General features: G+C 35.4%; 1 protein-coding gene across 5 annotated transcripts in view; it reads right to left on the bottom strand.

Moving 5' to 3' along the window:
- The window catches only part of VTI1A (vesicle transport through interaction with t-SNAREs 1A), a 271283-nt gene that overhangs the window by 211204 nt on the left and 39578 nt on the right, over nucleotides 1-20501 (bottom strand). For 3 of the 5 annotated variants that reach the window (XM_025894787.2, XM_018069313.3, XM_025894789.2), the window contains exons 4-5: nucleotides 8454-8531; nucleotides 2123-2143 (exon numbers count right to left, since the gene is read on the bottom strand). In XM_025894787.2, the coding sequence (XP_025750572.1) occupies nucleotides 2123-2143; nucleotides 8454-8531 (99 nt within the window). The remainder of the gene's footprint in view (nucleotides 1-2122; nucleotides 2144-8453; nucleotides 8532-20501) is intronic. The other 2 variants (XM_025894788.2, XM_025894790.2) reach the window with 1 other exon arrangement.

The following is a 20501-nucleotide window of genomic DNA, read 5'->3' as shown; positions in this document are numbered from 1 at the left end:
AGAGCCTTGTAATGAGAGGAAGCCCAGGTTTTATTAACAAACAGTATGGCAAACCACAATTTCTTTTAAGATCACTTCATACCTCCTTAGGAGAACTATAATTGGGGATGCCTTGATGTTTCACTATGTGACGAGTTAAGAATTATGCCTGAGTCACTGTACTAGCCTTCATTTAAACTTTAATGTGCATTTTGCATTGGGTATAAAAACACCACTGCAATTACAATCTATTCAACACATAGTGGGTACTTAAGTGCAGAGAACAGAATGCCAGCAATTGGTTTTTAATTTTTTTTTCTCTACCTGTGCAATTTTGATCTAGGGAAAATAATAAATTCCTTTATTTAGTTCTATTTGCTACTGCTTTCACTATATGCAGAGAGAGGAAAAAGTAACTTATAAGGTTAGCAAGGAAAAACAAAAAAAAAATAAATTACCAGAAGCAATATCATTTTTTTTAGGTGGCTAATGAAGATTTATAAGATCCAAAAGGTATGATTGAGTTCAGAATAGCTCCCAAGTTGCAGCCCTTTGCAATAACATCCAGAATTTTCTTACTAGCCTTCACAGCTATTTCTAAAAGAAAAGCACATAAGTAGCAGCTTTGTTCCTCACATGAGATTAAATTTTCAGAGTAATTTTACAAATTAGGAATCTTTATGTTTATAAAACTACAATCTATGTTTGCAAGCAAAAATGATCCTACTATATTCTTTGCAAAAGCATGGGAGCAGACGTGCTAGTGTTCTTCAAGGGATAAGAAAATGAACCCTGCTCTTCTGAAAAATCTCAGAAATCAGGCTATACAAAGCCTTGCAACAATACTGTCATCTGTTTAAATACTGGGACTATTGGGGAGGGGAGCTCAGCAGTGGTGGGAAGGCTTTCATGTAGCTACATGTTTATTTTATTTAATTTTTTTTTGTTAACTGTTTTACTCAGTAGCTTTTACATATTAATATCAGCTCCATGAAAAGTGGGAAAAATAAAGCATTTGGGGAACTAGTGAAAGAATCTTTATATCACAAATATCTATCTGTTTTTAAGAATTCTCTGTAATTGTCCTTAATCTGGTTACTTTACAATTCTTTGTCATCACCATTTCTAAAACTTACAAATCCTCTCCTGCAGAGTTCAGTATGCATTACTGATACATTACTGGGCACACAGGTTTCACAAAGAAGATACCAAACAAATATGTGATGTTAAAATACTTATGTTTCTAAATATATTTATTCTAATACTTCGCTGGTCCAAACTCTCTGTATGAAACCCTTCAGAAATCTGACCTGTAAGAAATCTTGACTTTACTCAGACCTTCTTTTCAGTGGCTACCGGGAAATAATAAAAAAATACCAGTTCAAATACCCGCTTTGCTACAGCAGTAAGTAACAGCAGAGATTAATTTCAGAAAATAAACTGAAACATTTGAGGAACTGACCATTAAAACAGGCTTCTCTCTAAATATTTATGATCCATTTTATAACTGGAAGAAAGGTGTTCTGGAATACTGATCTCTAGTGTTACACCTACAGATCTACAACACTCACAAATAAATAATAAATATTGATATGTGTGTGTGTGGGTCTACCTACCTGTACTGTATTTTCAATGGGTGTGAAATATCCAATATAATACATCAGCTCTTTGAATACCTCACTCCAAACTCAAAACACTGTGAAATTCTGTGCAATTTTTACAATGTTTCAGCAACGGTTTATACCAAAGCAATGCTTTCATTTTCAATACCAGTGTATAAATGTATTTTCCCTATCAAAGATTTTGTGATCCAAACATGATTATTACTGTACCTGATTTGATCATGGTATTCTAGGAGAGATCAAATAATAGAGGAGTTTTTTCCCCCTTCTTTTTCTAGTGCCTTTTAAAAAAATTCCAGTATCAAAGAATGTTAATTTCTAAGGTTTGATCTAGAGATTCCTATGTAAGTATACAATTATTAGGGAAAAAGAGGCACAACAGTGAATATTTTAAAGCAATGTAATCAATATTTTTGCTTTGTGTAGATTTCCCTGCAACAATGAACAAAAAGATCTACTTCAGATTTAGAAACTCAGCTTTAAAGGGAAAGCTAGACAACAAAAAGCAAGAAAGTACTCACCTCTTCACGTAATTTTATCAACTGCAACATGAACGCACAAAAAAGATAAAAAGGAAAGAAATGGCAGGAAAGAAAGATCAGTTGTGTGACAGGATACAGAATTAACATTGACAATTTATCTGTTTACATGTTTAGCATTTAAAAATCACAGACAAACACATTAAAAGAACCTAAACATAGACTACATGCAGAGTTTTTTGAACGAATAAAGATCACTTTCTCACACTGTCACATTAAACAAAGAGAATAGTGTGAAATTCTCTTTTAAACCACATCTAAGACACCATCATGAAATAAAGGGGAATGACTTCATAGAAGTCTATAATATAAAGAAAAAAACAAGTTTACTATTCCTCTCTTCCAAGATTGTACAGCTGAAGTGGTTTTGTATATACAAGTTTGCAGAATGTTTTCTGTATATTTTAGTTGTGACAACTGATTTCTTATTTTACTAGCAGATCTAACTTATTAATAGATGACTGCATCTTTATAGCATGTAACCAGTATTTCAATTTTTATATAGTTCTACTGTAACTATATTATCTAATTTTATTATTGAACTTCATACAGGGGGTTTTGCCATGTAAAAAAAAAAAAGAAGCAGTTTAGTTAAATGGCTCAGAATTATGATTTATTGAACAGTTTATTTAAAAATAGACAAAGGAATAGGGAACAACATGAAACATATTTCCCTCAGAAAAGACCCATTCCAGGTTCTTAATCCACTATACAGAGTGTGTGTATATATACACACATAGAGTGTGTGTGTATACTTATATAGTATATACATTTATATTTATTAATTTATGCTTGTAAATCAACACAATCTAACACCGTTAATAATACTGCTCTGGCAGGTTTACTATAAAACTAAATAAAACCCCAGCCTGACTATCAAGCCATGTTGTAATATACTCTCCCCTTAGAGAGAGAGAGAAATTATTTGTAATGGAACAAAACCTATAATCACTGACAATAAATGTCTGCACAAGAGTGGCTCTTTATAAAAAAATTACAGTTCTCTCACCGATTCCAGTTGAATTCGAAAGTACAACAGCTACATAATTACCTCAGTTTATGCTGATATTTCACCTACAGTTTCATAGCACTAATTTTCAACATATGTAAGCTCAGAATGTTTACTACTACTTAAGTCTCACCAGCATGAAGGAAACAAAAGAACCTCCATTATTCTCTACTGTTTCATATGGTTCGTCTAAAACTGAACGTTACAAAACGGACAAGGAGGCTCTAACGAGATGTAATTAGGAGGGCTACTACACCACATCGACTCTAAGTGAACCAGCTCCTCTGCACATAGCTTAAAGGAACTTTGCTAGAATTTGGTATAAAGAAAACTGCATTGTCTGCCAAACCAATGCTTAAATTCAAGTGCCTGGCCTATCATAAATTGGTCTCTTTCTCCAGCTCTTCCCCCCCCTTTTTTCCCCAAAAAGGCAAACATTAAGGCTGTTTAGAAAGAGACGATCTGGGAGTTGATCACATAGCTATCTTTTCTTTCTGAGGCCACCATTCTTCAGTTGACTATGATACTTAAAGGGCCAAAGTTTAAAACGACTCTCCCGCAATAGAGCCCGTTTGGGCATGCCACCCTGCTATAATCAATGAGAGTTTTAAAATGCTGCACATTTGTTTTTTCAATAGGTCCCAAACAAAAATGTTCTATCTTGTTTGTGCTGCATGGCTGAATTTAAGCTCTGCATGGGATTTGCAGCTAAGCTAAGTAATGGGAGAGGGTTTGGGGTTTTTTTTAACATTGGCTGAAAGATATTCATTCAAATTAACAAAAGATATATTTTTCCCCCATTTAACAATGCTCTTGATGAAAATGTGTTGCCTTTACGTTTCTATTTTGAAACATTATTTTTATTATGCTCACTGCTGAACTATAAACAGCGTTAAGCCGTGTGCAGCCACCATTTTAGGTTATGATAATCAGCATATTTTTGAAACAAAGATTTATTTATTTAATTTTTTGCAATACAGAATTCGATACAAGAGGTAATCTGTTCCTTTGTAGGCTAAAAAAAAAAAAAAAATCTGGTTTACGCTGGTTTGAACCAGTGGAATCTCTTGTGGCTAAGCCTTCTGCTGTGACTAAAATCAAAACTGCGCCACAGAGAGCAAGGGAGCGAGATGGGATGTGTGTGTGTGTGTGTGTGTGCACGCGTGTGTCTGTGAGGCACGTCACGTGACACAGAAAACTACCGAATTTTTTTTAAAAAGCTGATAACGCTACCGCCGTCTCTGTCCGCATATAGATAACGAATAAATGCTGAACTCTATTAAACGCCCTTTACACATTATCGTGGGTCGAACACACAATTTTCTGAACTTATGATGACAGTCTATTTATTTTGCTATAAACCCTCGGCATGTAACGAACAGATTTGTGTCTGGTAATGATCTGCTCTGCCAGGGCTATATAAAATGATACCGACCTTCTTTAGATCTTGGCGAATTAAATTGACCAACTTCACCCCCTGGTCTGTAGCTGAAGTTTGACACACTTTATGCACAGCAAGTCCAAATCTAATATTATCACAACTTTGTAGTCAGAAATTAAGTAGCCACAAAACATTTGTTCACCAGAAATCACTTACAAAATGTATGTATATACAGACACACAGTTTAACCTAATGAGGATTTATTTTAACTTACTAATGAACATAGTTGCAAAAGAGAAAGGAACACTTGTATCTCAAGGAAGTTGGTAATACTGTACCTGACATTATTTTGGTCGAGAACGATTTCTGATTTAACCCAACTCAAAACCATATGAATTGCTACATAAACCAGTTCTATTATTATTAAAGTGAAGTCACAACTTTAAGTAGTGTATCATTGCAATGAAAAACTCAAGGGATTTAAATTAAAAACTTTCAAGGGATTTGCTTAATGTTGGTGGCCAGGATGACAAACAAGACTTGAAAGCAACAAAACCTGTTTGAGACCACTCCTGGAAAATAAATAACAACCCAATGCACACAGTTTTTGGGATTGGGTGAGTGAAGTGGGGTTTTTTTATGCAAGAGGGGATGTCTCTTGATTCTCAACCTCTAAGTGCCTCATTTGACTACATTCATATGGTTCAAATTAAGAAGAAATTAATTTATGCTAAGCAATGACTTTACTAAACTCTAAGGGCATTAAGAGCACTACATCACCACCTATCTAATTAAACAAAGATACATTTATTTCAAAAGAAACTTTCAATAGCAAAACTGTATAATTCTTACAACTTCTTACAGGAAATTTCTATATGCTTTATCTGGTAAAATTAGTTAAGTCTTAGTATACACATTATATGGCAATTGTATTCTAATCTATCATCCAGATATAATGGCTGCTACTTATGGGAGACATTTTGGAAAACCAAGAAGACAAAAGACAAATCATCATTTGCTAATTCTTCAATCTGTTCTTTGTGCTTCAATCTTTCTTCTTGGGAGAACAACTGGAAACTCATACCTATCACCCTACCTATTACAGCTTGTAACTTGGCTGTGGTTCACTGTAATTGTACCTCTGAAACTCAAATTAAAAAAGAAGTTGAATAATGAAAATATCCAATTGTTTATTTCCCCAATAGTGCCTTATTTATTTCTTGATATTTAATATGGTCATACTAGCCAGTATACAATAAGTTCCTTTTGTTTTCTCTCTCCACCAAAAACATTATGCAAGTGTTATCACAATGACAAAGACCATACCCAAAATGTGCTACTCGTATCTCTTATTTGCCTCTGGATAACACCCTAGGCTGCCCAGATATCCAGTATTTCTATTGCCAGATTTTACCAATATTTGTGGATTAGTACAGGAGCAATTCTGAACTGGCAACTTTTTTCAATACCTCCTGTCAGAAGAGGAATCCTTCCTCTCCGCTCTCACAGTTTGGTGACTGAACTGGGGAAAACAAACCCATCATTTTTCAGTTAAACTAATTTAACCTAATCCAAACTGACTGAGAAGTAAAAATCCTACAGCATCAGGGTCAGGGTCAGTCCACGTACCTATATTTATTTCCACCACAGAAACTGAAAGCAAGCATTTGAAACATTTTCAAATATTTTACTAGGCTGTAAGTTATATCTGAGCATCTTTTTATCATCTAGTCCAAGTTTTCTATCAATATAATAATGTATAGGAATGAAAGTGTATTAGACCTGGGGTTACCGAGTTAAATACGACAATATATCATGTTCGGTATATGGTAAGTACCTAAACCTTACATATGATTTTGATGGCTGTACATTTTAATGAGCTCAATACTAGCTGAAGTTTTTGCACTAACTGCTTGCACTCATAACTACATGCACAGAAGTACAGACATAAATAAGGATATTTAATAAGAAAAAGAAAATGTGAGATTTATTCTTGAAAAAACACAATAAATAATGTATTTTTAAAAATAATGACATTCACATATTTAAAAGAAATTAGGTGACTCCCTTGCGGTGCTATTTCATAATATTTTTTAAGAAAGGAATTCAGAACTTTCAAAGGTACAGGGGTAACAGCTTCAAGTTGGGTTATGGAATACGATTTTGATTACCTAAAAGACTATACAAAACTCTTTAAGCAGCCAAAATTTTCTTCCATTTCTTCATTTGGAAGAAAAAATCCTCATGTTGACAAATGGTTGAAAGCAGCGTTTAGTTCCTTGAGATGAGACCATGTCTCTTCCATCACATTTGGAAAAAAGATCATACCTCATAAAAAGTGCACACATGAACCAGTTAATTAAACATTCCCTAAAAGTGAAAATAAAATATTTTATCTCATCCCTACCCATAAGATATTCTAAGTAAAGTTTCTTATCACAATTGCCCTTTTATGTCTGAATTCACACAATTTTGTCTTGAAATGTAAAAATAGCAGCACCTTAAGAGAAATAAAATGAGAATCTTAACACTTTCACAGGACTGCATTTAAAATCATGACATGCAGACTATGAAACTCTTTTTCCTAAAATCACCTTTTCCATAAATTAATTATTGGGATAAAACCCCCTCTTTATTTTACTCAAATTTTGGAATCTCCCCTTCCTATAATACATAAATATGAAGATTAATATCTTTTAAATTTAATTCTTCACATAGATATCAGAGCTGCTCTACTCTAGTCTTGTGTCTTCAGATAAACTGTATCCTGTGTATGCTTTCATTAATGTATGAATTAAAGTCTATTAAAGAGCTTAAAACTTATAGAGCATATTTAAAATACTGCATAAGATAAGGGTAACAAGGTCTGTGTTTTGAAAGTCATTTTACCGGGTAAGTCTCCAAGTCTTTTTTTTTTCCGTTCTTAGTGGAGCTGAGCTTATACTGCAGGTATAGAAGATACAGAAAATTTCAGAACATTGTTGTGATCCATTTCCTTATTTACTATCCCATTTCTTGAGTAAGCATTTAAACAATTTTCTCTTTCACAATAAAATAATTTGGATTCTATATCATCAGAAGAGGCAATCTGACATTTAAGAAAACTTTTGGCTAAATTCTAATTCAAAAGGTACAACTTTGATGACATAATTTTCAAAAAGAAAAGAAATATTCTGCTTTCAAAGTGCCAAACAAGTTTCAGCCCCAGAACGAATATTAACAGGTAGGTCAAAGTCTCCTGAATAAAACACTGCCTTTGTAATTTTGGGTAGTTTAGCAGGATGATCACGTAGTATCCAGAATAACAATTTGGTTACAAGATTTTAAGAAAGCCTCAGGATTATCAAGCTTTCATTCATTAAAAGAGATGGATAGCATTCTGCATCCTGGTACAACATGCATTATGAAAGCATGCTCTTATTAGTACAACTTGTGTTTTTGGTACAAGAAGAGAAAATCTGTTTAGGGAAGGAATCACACAAGGAAACTGAGTGGGGTACTGCCTAATTCTGTGAGCGCACTTTCATTTGTTTTGCCTGCCAGTGTTGATTTAATTATACTGCATTATTATCAAAGCTGCATTATGTACTTTTTTTATTCCTTTTACATGTGTTTGAGGTGAAGACCTTGGCTTTGTCGGCAAACAGCGTGTTTCAAGTTATTTCTTAAGTACCAAATAATAAAGAAAAGAGAAGAAAAGATTTTTTTTAAGATAGCAGACAGTGATCACAAGTTAAAGGGTTAAATGTAAGATCTCCAAGAAACATTTTGAAGTTGATTAAGACCCCAGCTTTGCATTAAATAGTATCACTTCCACATGAGTTGTTGCTAATGCTGTTAAGGAGCAGCTTGAGAAGCCCAGTGTGCCAGTGACCTCCTTCACCCTCCAGCCACCCACTAGGGCTTCTTGATTAGCATCCTACCTGGTTCTCTGAGGAATTCCCGTCATCCCCTAGGAGCTCATTCCGCACCTCATCACTGTAGGCGATTCGTGACCTTTTCTGTAAAACAAAAAGAAAAAAGGGTTAGGAAGTAAAGCTCCGAAGCCATTGGTATCAAGGCTGATCATCTTAAACCTCGAGAGCCCCCTAATGGATACCTATTTGATATAAAAAAAATAAAAATCTGCAAGTAAAAGTTATTACAAAGTTCTTCAACTGCTGTATTTTGACAAATCTGCATGGCAAAACTTTAGTATTTCTAAGACAGTCACACCCTCAACATTGCAGCAATGAAAGCAGCTTCAGTGAAGCTCAGGATAAGTAACATGTGATCCCAGTTATGTTAATGGAGTAACCAGAGAGGCAATATACAATAATATCAGAAGCAATCAAGAAAAGCCAGGGCAGGAACCAAACATATTTTTTTGAAGAACACTTGCTAGCTGGACACAGAACTCCACATAACACTGCAGTGATGCCACTAAACAGGAAAGGAAGACTGAGGTTTTCCCATACGACTAATATAAATCAAACCCGACCAACACACATTTGACATACCTGATTGCATTTAAAGATGTAAAAAATTAACAAGTGTTCTCTATGCTGCTAAGGCTATGAAGGCCTACTGGGAAAGGGCAAGAAATTAAAGGGCAAAAGAAAGGAGAGAAAACAACAGGACAAGGAAACACTGGTTTACAGCAGTTCAAGGAAACACCACAAAACTGGGACAGTCATTCATGGCATCCTTACAGTTGTTATTCACAGCTTATGAGCATCAGATTTGCTCATGAACTGATCATCATGTGGATTCTAAACTAGAACAAGTGCCAAGCAAATGTCTGAAGATTACCAGGGTAGCACAGCATTCAATGGAACAACAGAGAAGTCCATAATGAGAACATCAGCCCAGCTTTCAATTTCTCTGTTAGCCAAATAACAGGTCCTTAGTCGGTTAATATTTACCATTAAAAGAGAGACAGAGTTTTTATCATATTTTCTATTTTTTTTCTTTTTTGAGAGTGGCTATGATCATTTTTATACTTCATCAGAGGAAGAAACCCAAGAGTAGCAAGAACTAAGCTGTAGGGCCTTCCTTTACCGATGGGAGCTTCCCTCACCCCCTGCCACAGTAGTGACTACCAGTGGGAACTCAGAAAAAACAAAACCCTCCTCAAATCTTCCCTAACTGGACCATCATGCCAAAAGACTTCTTTGAGACTAAGGGACAGGAAACAACTCACTAGAAATTATAGTGAGCATAGGGAAATTCATTACCTTTGTGACAAAGAAGTTTAGAAGTGGGTCACCCGTTATGCCTGTGGTCTAGCAGTGGAGTAAGCCTTGTATTGGTCACCTCACAGCAAAATATTTTAGCTCTTTATCCTGTGTAGTTCACCCTTTATAACCAATATCATCATTACAAAGCTTACCCATTTGTGATTCAGTTGCCAGGGTTCAGATCTAGATTATGTACTAAAGCTACAGATGTAGAAAGGACAAAGCATTCCATGGACCTACGACATGAGGTGAATTGTGCCAAATCTTTTGGAGATCTCAGCTGTCACAGTTTCATACTAACCAAGCTAAAGTGGTCTACAGCATTAAAGGAAATGAGAACCTTTAAACAGGCTGTGGTATCAGAGCTGCCTGTTTAAATTATTCATTTCATCACTATGGGGGACTAAAACACTCCACAGTATGCAAGAATATCATATGGAGATAGGTTTTGTTTTTCTCTTTTTTCACCAAAAAGCCAACAAATTGGCATAGATTGCTCAATTATATTATTTTCCTATTTTTATTTGATACACATCAAATAAGGAAGGAAATTACAAATATATACCAATAAATATCTAATCTTCTTGTCTGATTAAGATTCAATCTTAAGACTTCATTTGAGGTCTAGTAGTTCAATTGTACAGTTTCTCCCAATTTCACAAAATGACTCAGCCCCATTGATTCTGTTAGTGTTGAATGTATTTATGATTATTAGACTGAGATGAGGAGCATGATGCTCCATGAGCTTGTTCTCCAGTGAACAAGCTGCCTAATAATATGTAGGGACTGAGATGGTCCTTGGTTACACATCATTTATTTGAAAGATTTAACTGGATGATATTATCATTCTTAAGAGCCAGCATGGGAGAAAGGAAAAAGTACATATTTTATGGAAAAGAAATGTTAATAGCAATACAATTTTAAGAGACCTTTTATAATCTTTATATCATCACCACTGAACTTAATAAATATATTTGTATCATTGTTCTTTAATTGCAAAAATCTGTCATGATCTGAAAATCAGCAATTATATTAAAAGAAATAATGCTTTGACTACAATTAGTTACAACTCTTTGCCATAATCAATAAATAATTTGATACTAGTTTTGATCACAGTTTCACTTCCAAATGAATCAATAATATAAAAGGAAAGGTCTTTGAACTAAAGTGTTCATTTATTCTTTAAGGATTTGTCCAAAATATCAATATCTTAAATTACTATTCTTATTTTTATTAAAGTATTATTGGTTAACACTTCCAAATGTGGCTATACAAATTAGATTGGCTTGTCTGAACTCAGTAATTAAACAATTTTCTATATTTTTTTTAGTTCATAACTATCAGCTGTTTATAAATACGTACTTTAGCCAAATGCAAGAATGATAGTTTGAGCTGGAAATGTCACACACTCTGCTACAGTTTGAAGGAACCCAATTCATAATGCATTTTATAAATAGTTAATGACTTCTATACATAAGCTAACCAGGCAAATCAAGAAATTGTCAACATTTTTAGTCTTAGTTGTCAGTTACCACTGTCTACTGGTACTTTATATGTATGTTTCTAGAAAAGACAGAAGCTTTACAGAGTTTGTAATCCAAGGCATTTCTGGGCAGCTCAATATAGGTTTAAGAGGTTCTGTGTGCAGGTTTTTGCCTGTAAAGGTCTGTCATATATTGAAGTTTTCCTTGTATTTTATATTTTCTTGTATATATCTAGACAAAAAGTCTAAGCACACAAGTGCTTTTGCTCAGTGGATATATTTCAAATGTACCATGTGCCCAAACACACGGTGACAGAAAAGGGTTAAGCTACTTTCTACAAGAACTTCAAGACAGAGAAAGTTTCAGGGGCTGTTTTAAATGTACTACAGTACCCAGACCTTCTGACAAGGAAGAATTTCTGATTCCAAGCAGACCTCTCTTGGTTTATGAACAGGATTTTTGCATACCGATTGGGTGATTTCCTTAAAGCCCTGTTCAAACAGATACACTTGCTCAGTTCTGTCTGGCAATTTGGCTTTAAACAATCTGTCTACTTGACCCAAGCCTTAACATTTCCCAATAGAACTGAATGTCTTCATGGGCAAGCCCAGCTAAATTAGAATTGAAATGAATTAACTCAGCTTAAACTAATTAAGATCTGTGATCTGCAGTACCACCCCCCTGTATGATTCTACATGTGAAGCAGGGTACACGTAACCAGACTGTAAGAATTCTGCTATACTACTAATCTGAGCATACCAATGAAGTTCGTCTATTACTAAAGCATATGAGAAGTTAATTTCCATGGCCTACACATGGCAAAGCAATTGCTTAAATTGCCTCACCTGGGAATTTAATACAATGTTATCATCAGACCAGCCACACTGTAAATAGATTTATAATGCTTTCCATGTGCTAGGCTAGGTTGCATATGAATTAAGTAATGATCTGGTATTACAATACAATCAGCTAGTTCCCACACCTGGCAGACAGGATATTTTGCTAAATTACTACCTATACAGATACATCACAACATAAAAACAGGAAAGGTAATGGGAAGAGAAACAATCTACATGGTGTCTGACCGAATTTTACATGGTAACCAAATAAGATGTAGATAGAAAGAGGGATCCAAAATAATCTGTTTCCAACATCTGCACAACAGAATACATACTTATTCATTTCTATTCAATTTTGGCCTAATTTTCCGCATTCTATACTTTAATTACCATCCACAAACTGAAATGTTCCCATTAGTGAAGGCCAGAACTAGCCTATGCCCCTTCACTTCAACGTACTTCCAGCAATCAGTCAAATAATTGATATAAAGTATTGTACATTTCCGTACATGAACTGAAGAATAGCTTTCTCCCTCCTAAATGCTAAGCAGCCCCCCAAACAAATGAGCAAACCTAGGTTCGTTTCAGACAAAAGACCCAGCAAATCCTTTCATCCCAACCTCTCCATTTTTCAGGCTCAATGTTTTAAGAACGGATTAAACAGATTTTTTTGTGGAATACCCGTAAATAAACAAAAAGGCTTATTTATCCACAAACATCTGTTTTCATACAAAATTCATTAGAATTTCCTAGTATATATAAATGTTTTAAAAAAATATCCAGGCATCTGTTTCACGGTTTGGCCCTGCTCTAGATGTAAATAAATACTCAAGATTAACATAACCAAAAATAATTTGTAGGAATAAATTAGATTTTATTTTCTGTTCTTTGAGAGTAGTCATTTTTGCCATTGCTCTCGCTAAAAGCAAGGTGAAAAAAGTGACCTGATTCTCAAATGGATAGCTAAATACTGCAGAATATACACATTCATCTCTGCCTTTTGGAATAAGTATTTAAGTATTTTTTGCTGAGCAGAAATGGACAAGATACAGTTTAACAAATTCAGAGGAAAAATAAGAGATCCTACTTAACAATCTTAAAGCTTATGTTTAAACACAAACATAAAACGTTTCCTAATAAATAAAAAAAATTGAAATTGAATTAAAAATCATGTTCAAACATCAGTTTTCAAAACTTCTACATCTCTCTGCAGAGGTGATCCAGGAACAATAGACTAGACACTTCAGACTGTAATCCCAAAGGGGTTTTCCTGTTCCTAAGTAGCTTAGTGTTTAGCAGTTGGGTGTAAGAAGCAGGAAAATTATTACACAGTGCTAATATACAACCTGATGCAATGCCAGACTTCCAAGCATTTCCTTAAGAAAATAAAAAAAAAACCTAAAGCCGATACATTTCTGTCCAAAAGTAAACAAAAACTATTCTACAAATCCACTGAAACTTCTGATTGAAAGAATCAATTCAACAGTATGTGTCAGCTGGCAAAAGTCAATGTCTCAGCCACCCCCGGACTTGCCTCCCTCCCTGCATGCACAGGGAATAGGCTGCAGGCAACTCTGAAAGAGAAACACACAACTCAAAACCCGTGTTCTGCCACTCTGCCAAGTGTCAACAGCTTCCTACAACGGTGGAGAGAAATCAAACCTCAAGTGCTAATGTGAAATTAATGCAGAGATACTATCACCCATCTTAAGCAGATGTCACAGGTCCATAAATCTTCTTTTCAATAATCTTCATCAAACACACTTTTGGTTCCATTATGGGGTGAGGGCAGGGAGGAAGGTCAAGTAAACTCCCACGAGGATACAACACATGTTGGTCATGAAAAATGGCAGCTTCTGCCCACAAAACTACTTCCACCTCAAACTCATGACCAGGGGACCATGTATGTCACCAGCATGGCAGATGCCTGAACAACTGCTACATTGCGTGGGCTGTGGGTAGGGACGAAAACAGGTCACCTGTGAACTGAAATTCATTGTTTCTGTGAATTTATGGAGTAACAGAGGATGACTCCTGTTGTATTCCTATTTGTATTTAGAAAACCAGCTTTTATTTACTTGAGCTCTGAATTTTAAACTTAATAACCTAGAAATGGAAAGATTTTTCAAAATTCAAAATCAGCAATGCTGGAAGAAAAGGTAAGAGCAAGGTTGGAGACAGGGGAACACCCTCTCTCCGACTCAGACACAGCTTAAAAATAAAGATATCTTAGGGGTAAAAACACACATGATGCAGGCTCAAAGTAACCCATAAACTGACTATTTATTTGGGTGATGGGGGGCTAAGTAGGATAAATTCTGTTGTTTATACCAAAGCTTCACACTTGGACTTTGAGGGAAAAGAGACATGTCCAGACTGTGGTCTCAACAAAACATCCACATGCAAAGAAGAGGAACAGCCAAAATTAAGTCAGTATTGTTCACAGATAAACTGATTCACAATTCCTGTTCAAGCTAACCTGCAGAACTATTTAAGGGTGTTCAGTCTCTACATCAAATCACAGAAGACTTTCACTCCTAAACCAGACTTTAAAAAGTCCTGTGAGTCACTAATGTCTTATAGGCTACTGTTCTTCTACAGAAGTCTCTGCGAGATCTGCATAAGTTTGTTTTAAAGATCCGCATAACTAGGCTACAAAAATAAGCTTATTTTGAAATGGTTTAACTGTGGCAGATCTTTGCATATAGAACTGGTAGATGCATACATGTAGATAAGCATACATGTAAGAGCTACAAGTTTCTCTGAAAAATTACCTTTTAGGGAAAATTGTAAAGGACAATGATGGAATAGAGAACTCCTAGTGCCTTTTTCAAGCACATCACCAAGCTTATGTTTCTTTTATGAAATCTTCATTGGTCATCTCAACTGCTCTTGCTGTAATGGCCTAAATCATATATTACAGTGGTTCCTTTTTTACTAAAAGCTTGCTTTTGTTCTTTTTATTTTTTAATCAACCTCATTTATCCACCCAATGCTATTTAGAGGACCAGGAGCAACTACACATCAGGATCACGTACTTCAGACTGTTTTGTGATCCAAAGACTTTATGCTGTGTGTTAAGGGTGTAATTAACATAAGTGTTCTCTAAATCTTGGAGATGGAAGATAAACTCCAGTGTGTTGGACCAACAGAAAGATGAACCGAGAAAATGAAAATATGGAGACATTTTCCTCCAAAGGAAGAAGTTTATACTACGAGTGCCAACCTTTAAAGAGTGTGTTCCCAAAGACAGTGAGTCAGGGAGGGAAAAAAAAATCTTAAGGAGGCTTAAGATTTTTCAGCTAATTAGTTCACACTAATTAGTTCGTGGTGAAGGATGATAAACATCTCAGGTAAACCAAAACATTAAACGTTCATTAAAATATCCTTGTTTCAGCCGGTATTTCCATCTGGAGCCTAGATTCCCATTGCTAACAGTAACAAGACATCTGCTGGTACATTCCAACAGCTTCTCCCTTTCCCAGGAAAAAAGCATCCAAGTTTCACTTCCTTCCTCCATTTGATACTTAATTGCCTTTATCAGTCTCTATCTACATTCTCTGGCCTCACACTACAGAGATCAGGAACTGTAATGATAATCTATAATTGGGCTGAACCAGCTGCCATTCTTGAAAACTACCATCATCTTTCTCAGTTCTCCAACTCCCTGGATTTCTAATAGTAGGCAAAGCCTAGGAAAGACGGCATTTTTTTAGGCTTTCCAATTAAAAGTACAATTTTGCTACAGAGCTCAGTTCTATTAATAAATTATACATTTTGTCTACTGTGAACTCCAAGAATAAAAACCAAAATGAAGCCATAAAGACAGGTCCCATTTCGGACACCCATAATGAGGGCAGGGACATGAATGAGATGTTTCCAAGGCAGATGAATTGTCCCACCTACATTTGTGCTACTCTGATAGGATCTATTTTAAACCAAAGAAACTTAAGCAGACCTTTCCAAAAATACTTTTTAGTGCATAAAAATCTATTCTTAGACACCGTCCTTTTTTTCACTGATCATGCACACTCTCAGCAGCATCTTTCCACTCATATATTGATATGTATTTTTTAATTTCTGAAAATAATACATAGGATAAGAAATTTTCAGTTGAGCCCTAAGAATATTAATCACAACATGAAAAACTCTATTCAATGAGAGTAGCAGAGGATAATTTCTGACTTTGTCATTAAATAAAAAATAAAATAATGTTTGATGCAAAGAACAAACGTGGTGTAATAATGGTGGTTTGCATACAAATACACCCATATGGTAATCATTCTGTGTATTTCACTGCAAGCATTTTGGACCATAAGCACGTTAGCTCAAACTGTTGATTACTGAAAAGGAAAATGAAAAACACTTTCTGTATAACACAGCCCAGTTAAAACTAATATTTGCATCTTACTGTTCACGCTCCCTGAATTTGTCATTTTTGCCCTGACGTGACGCAGCTGGGATTCCTCTCCTTCCTTTTAGAACATATGTACTTACACACAGACATGCTGCCTCCTCTAAAAAAGAGAAAAATTGTCTGAGTTTAGTAATTTTAGTAGTTAAGTGGTCACAATTTGACTTTGAAGTTTGCAGCAGACTGAAGGGGGAGTAAATCTGTACTTTCACTGCTCCCCACCAGGCACTACTGGGACAGCACCAGTTGTTTCATGCTGTGTTAAATCAATAGCTAATATGGTAAAATACTAGCCCAATGCTCAGACATGGCATTTTCTAGTTTTATCACAAGCTGATGATGAGCAGTTCTTGCTTTACACTACCTGAGATAAAAGTCAGTAACTAATCCACTACCTCTAATTTATCATACCAAAGTCCTCCTCCTTTTTGTACTGCCTCTTCATTTGAGTTCCTCAGTCTCCCCATTCAGTGAAAATACTTATTAAAATATTCATTTATAAAAGTGCATAAAGTGGATGAAAAAATAGTACTGTAGTGCACATATCTATATGTAAAATAGCCATGCTAACCCATCCCCTACTTGATTCATTTCTTCAGAACTTAAACTTTGTAACACAGTGTAAGGGAAAGGGAGTATATTTACACAAAATATTAATATTTATAAAATATTTGGCATATAAAGTGTTTTTCTGATAGATAAGCTTCAGCCAACTTGTTGTTTTTCCTGTTATCTGTAGCACAGTCAGAAATTCTGCTTCTAACTAGACCAACGTACCACACAAAGAATAATAAGAAACACTAGGAAATACTGATGTCCAAACTGAAAAAATTCACTGAGTATTTCTGGTTTGTCCCTGTTCCTATGTTGTCACCGACAATGTTTACACATTTCTCTTGATCTTGTTTATAGCTGCCTAGATTTTCACTGTCAAGGCAATGTAGTGTGAACCTTAAGGAAAACTTAAGGAAAATCTCACTTTATGTATGACTGCTTAAAGACTGCTACATCAGTCAAAGCTTCAATTAGTCCAGAACTTGTACTGCCTCCTATAGTGGCCATTAATGGATAACAAGGGGAAATCTTAACGAACAGAGCAGGGATGGAATGATTCTCATTTCAGTAAATGTAGCCAGTTTATGATGATCAGCAGTTCGGGGAGTTTGAGGTACATCTAAGATCTTCATACTTAATAAACCTTGATGGTTACTGCTTACATAATACCTCTTTTATTTAAATAGCAACTGAACAGGCATTCATGCACAGGAAGAAAGATATTCAGATCTCAATATTACGGCAAAGATTAAATTCAAAAGTTATCCCACTTTTCATTTAAAAAACCCTGAAGTTCCAAACAAAGAAGGTAATGATTAAAGTACCAAAAGGAATTAATTTGTATCACAGAATGCTGTAGCATTTCTTCCATGGAGTATGTATTTGCAATAGGAATTTAATACATAGGATCTCATCTTTACAAGGTGAACTCCACAGTAAGAGAACAATTATCTAATGAATTACTTTCCAATTTCTGCTCATACAGGTCATTTGCTCTCCCAATCTCTTAAAAAAATATGGCAAATATTCAAATTATTCATATTGGAAAAACAGAACTATACAGTCATATTATATCTCTGCTCAGTTCCTTTGAAGTGCAAGAAAGGCCCAGTACCATTTGACCAAACATCTGTCCCTCCACCCCACCAGCTGTTCTTGCATGGCACAGTGTAGAAACTTCTGGTATAACAAAGCTGTTAGCATCAAATACAGATGATCTGATACAAAGAAAAACAAAGTTTGATAGCATATGGCAAACATAATAGTTTCAACTCCAATTCATGAACCTGACATGCAAAACCAATGTGGAAAGAATATATGGAAGGGAAGGAAAAAAATCCCAATATGTAGAACATATCTGGATTTTTGATTCCTAAGCATTCAGAGACTCAAATTTAGTCTCAAATTTATGCAATAAATTTAAAGACTCAAATGTATGCAGTAATCTCAGGATGAACTCTCACAAAGATACAAAGTGATAGCAACCATTCTACTAAAATCTCAGATTATGTACCTGCTGCTCTTTCCCTTTCCCTATCATTCATCAATTTTCCATCTTACACCTTTCACAGCTTGTACCTTCTCACCCCAGTTTGTCACATGCTTTCACCAGTGTGATCATACTTACCTCTTTCTAGCTCAAGGTGTGACAAAACATCATATTTTGTTCCCTTTCCCACCACTCATTTAGCCACTCCCTACTGGTTCCCTCCCTCTGCTCAGATATTTGGGTCTTATCCTAAACTCTCCCTCTCAAGTCCCCCACAGGACCATAAACCGACCAGGAGTGGTCACCCTGAAGTGACCAGGCTGTCATCTGTCCATTGCCATTATCCACTGCTACTACAAGGCATTTAGTGGCAGCAGGATGATAAAAATCTATCAAAATACTCTTGTTTTAAAAATTTATTGAACATTGGTTTGTATGTTGGGAGTATTTTGTTATAACCTTTCTGCAAGAGAGGTGGAGAAAGTTCAATAAAAGGTAAGAAAGAACTTAACAGGTGAGATGCTTTTCGGTCTGAAAGATCACAAAAACCAGCAAACTATTGTTCAAGCTGATCTTGAACACACTGTATAACAAACCATTCATGTTCTTATTTATTTATTTACCTAGATTTTGCAAGGTATAAAAAATGTATGATCACAGTTTGAATCAACAGATGAGTAAATCTAAACTATAAAATAAGTATTAGGGTCTTTCAGGAGATACTTATAAGTATATGGATCAGGAATTAATTTTTGTTAATTCCTAACATTTGAGTAATAAAAAAATCCTTACATAAAATGATAGTTATTTCATACTCAAATATATCCTGAAAATTTCCAAGCATCAAAGTATATACAAGTTGCCCATAAAGAGGCCCTTAGAGTAACACTTTTTAACTAGCAAGAAGTGTTCAAGACTAAGTTCATGGTTTGGATGGCTGTCAACCTGGGAAATATCTTGTCCTGCAGAAAAACCAGAAGAGTGATACTTGAGCATTAACTCCAAAATGTAAGAGACTCCACAGTGAAGCAGCAAAAATGGGAGGCACAGTTGCATGCAGCTAACTTGGGGGATACTTTTATTGGAGAATGAAAAGCAATTATTGTATCTTAGAAAATATTTTATCAAAAAGTGTTTGCTAGGCCATTAGGATTTCTAGCTTATATTTCACATTTTTGATCTAAACACCTCATCAAAAAGAAGATATTTCAGTAGCTTATTATATCCTGAAAGAATCATTGCAGGGGATCATTAGAAAGCAGTTTGTGTTTTCCTAAAGAGTATTTCCATAGATGGTCACTAAGGTTGGCACATTTGTCTGCATCACTCTTGAAAACATAATCAAGACCTAGAGGCTGGATTTCCTCTTCCACCGTATTATGGATCAACTTTGTCTAAAGAGACAAAACCCCATAAGTACAGAGATTGCCATAAAACCACAAACCAGATCCACTGAATCAATTTATTTAGGCAGTCTCTGTTATAGGGGGAGAAGCATTCTCAGACTCTCTAATCACTCTGATTTCATATAGGAACATCCTGGTGTCAGCGTTCCACTGTTCTCAGGGGTTAGATAGTCCCCATTGTCGCTAAGAAGAAACTACCAGTCCACTATCTCAAAGAGAATGGCGTGCATACATATTTCTCTTTGTCTGTTTGATTTACAGACCTGAGGAATATGGATTACCTCTGTTATCTGCACAAACAAGCTCTACTAGAATCTTGGCATTCAGTCAACTTTTATCTTGGGGACCCCAAATCGTACTGTTAGGCAACACAGAGCACCTATCTCGACTGAACTGTCATACAAATAGATTTTTGTCAGATGTTCAATTTGTATTGGGGAGCATGCCAGCAAAAACAAAAGTCAGCAATTTAAAACAACAAACCAGGCCCTGTGCTGACAGGAACAAATTACTATATTCCAAATGAATAAGAATTACTGCAGATCACAGATCCTCAGTATGAGCA

The sequence above is a fragment of the Manacus vitellinus genome, unplaced genomic scaffold (genome assembly GCF_001715985.3).
Source record: "Manacus vitellinus isolate BGI_N305 unplaced genomic scaffold, ASM171598v3 scaffold_15_pilon, whole genome shotgun sequence".
In the NCBI taxonomy this organism is placed as follows: Eukaryota; Metazoa; Chordata; class Aves; order Passeriformes; family Pipridae; genus Manacus; species Manacus vitellinus.
The sequence above is the reverse complement of the archived record's forward strand: the minus strand, read 5'-3'. Positions and strand labels throughout refer to the sequence as shown.